This window comes from Pelmatolapia mariae, linkage group LG16_19, assembly GCF_036321145.2.
Source record: "Pelmatolapia mariae isolate MD_Pm_ZW linkage group LG16_19, Pm_UMD_F_2, whole genome shotgun sequence".
Taxonomy (NCBI): Eukaryota; Metazoa; Chordata; class Actinopteri; order Cichliformes; family Cichlidae; genus Pelmatolapia; species Pelmatolapia mariae.
Genome location: NC_086241.1, coordinates 54,823,660 through 54,825,313, shown reverse-complemented (window position 1 = coordinate 54,825,313; position 1,654 = coordinate 54,823,660). Strand labels below are relative to the sequence as shown.

Genomic DNA, 1,654 nt, shown 5'->3' with positions numbered 1-1,654 from the left:
TCACTGCTTGAAGAATTCCTTTGTTCTGTTCTGGAAGCTTTTTCCAATAATGATGTAGAGAATGGGGTTAAGGACACTGTTGAAGAAGGCTAAGTACATGGAGACCTGTTGGAAGATGAACAGTATGGTGTGACATTTCAGAATGCCAGTGTTTAGGAGCACATCTAGTATCTTTGCCACGTGGAATGGCACCCAGCAGATCAGGAATGCCAGCAGAACTGCCAGGATGAGAGTGGTGGTCTTCTGCTCTGTTCTCTGTGGTTTTAAACCCTCCATTAGCCTGTTACTCAGTGACTGAATAATTTTGACAGTGCAGAACAAAATAATGATAACAGGGATGATGAACCTGAATATTATGGCTCTCACCTCATACATCAGATATCGATCTGGTGAAGTGAAGTCACGTGAACAGTGAGCAAGATTTGAGCTGAATTCTAACTTCCTGTAGATAATAATGGGGAGAGCAAAGACCAAGCCAAAAACCCACACAAACAGACATCCCAGTTTGGCATAAAATGGTCTGCATATCCTCTCGTGGGAAAGCGGGTGCACCAGTGCCACATAACGATCTATGCTAACCATAACAAGGAAGTAAATACTGCAGAACGGATTCATGGACATAACAGCTGATGACACTTTGCACAGGCTTTCACTGAAAGTCCAGTCGTAGTAACTTCTTATATTATCAGACCAGAAGGGCAAACAGAAAACCAGAATAAGATCAGCTCCAGCCAGGTTGCTCAGGTAGATCTCAGTCACAGTGCAGGCCTTCTTGTGGAGCCAGAAAACCATCAGCACAAACGCATTAAAGATGATTCCAAGCACACTGATGATCACGATGTAGGGTGGAACCAGAGTGAAGAACAAACTATCGTCAACAAAACAATGGTCTTCACTTGTGTTGCTTTGGTTTCCAGACATCTTCAGTGTCAGGAATTAAGTTGGCAGGGATGCTGGAGTGAAATAAAGGATACCAAAACAGAAAACATAAATATCTTGTTAACTGGTATTGTTCTAACATAATTTGTTATGATGAGAGAAAACATAGATACACCCAATTCTGAATAAGACTGATATATAACTAGCCGGCTTCAGACCCCGAGCGAGCTGAATTGGATAAGCAGAAGAAAATGGATGGATTGATAGTATCTGATTCAATTTTAAAGACCATCATCATGTTAGAAAACATGCATAACCAATGCACATTTTACATCATATTCAGAGCTGAGCGTGCTTTCCAGCATCATCGCTACAGCACCAGCTACATAACACAAATTCACAAGTTTAGTATATCTATTCTCACATTTGGACACAATTTAAAACAATTTAAATTTAAATTTATCAAGGGTTTTTTGGGGGGGAGGGGATTCAAGTCTTCATTATATACATTTTCATTTTTGTTAAACACATTACTATAAACGTTCTTACTGCATGAGGATAAATTTGATCAAAACACTAAACATACTGAGACAAAACCAGTTAATCTGCCGACTACGTGTTGACAGGTTACTGTACAACCAGAAACATCACTTCTCTAAAACGTGTGCAGCTTTAAACTGAAGAAATGTTTTATACAGATAATGCCAAAAAGTCAAAAACACTGTTCCTGATGGACAATGATCTAGACCTTGCAAATATTCCAACTAAAGGTAAA

The 1,654-nt window shown here is 39.5% G+C and overlaps 1 protein-coding gene across 1 annotated transcript; it reads right to left on the bottom strand.

Annotated features, from left to right (window-relative positions):
- On the bottom strand, positions 1 to 921 carry LOC134644639 (B2 bradykinin receptor-like). Its single transcript, XM_063497726.1, has one exon. The coding sequence runs from the start codon at positions 919 to 921 to the stop codon at positions 1 to 3; it is 921 nt and encodes a 306-aa protein (XP_063353796.1).
- Positions 922 to 1,654: the final 733 nt, after the last annotated feature.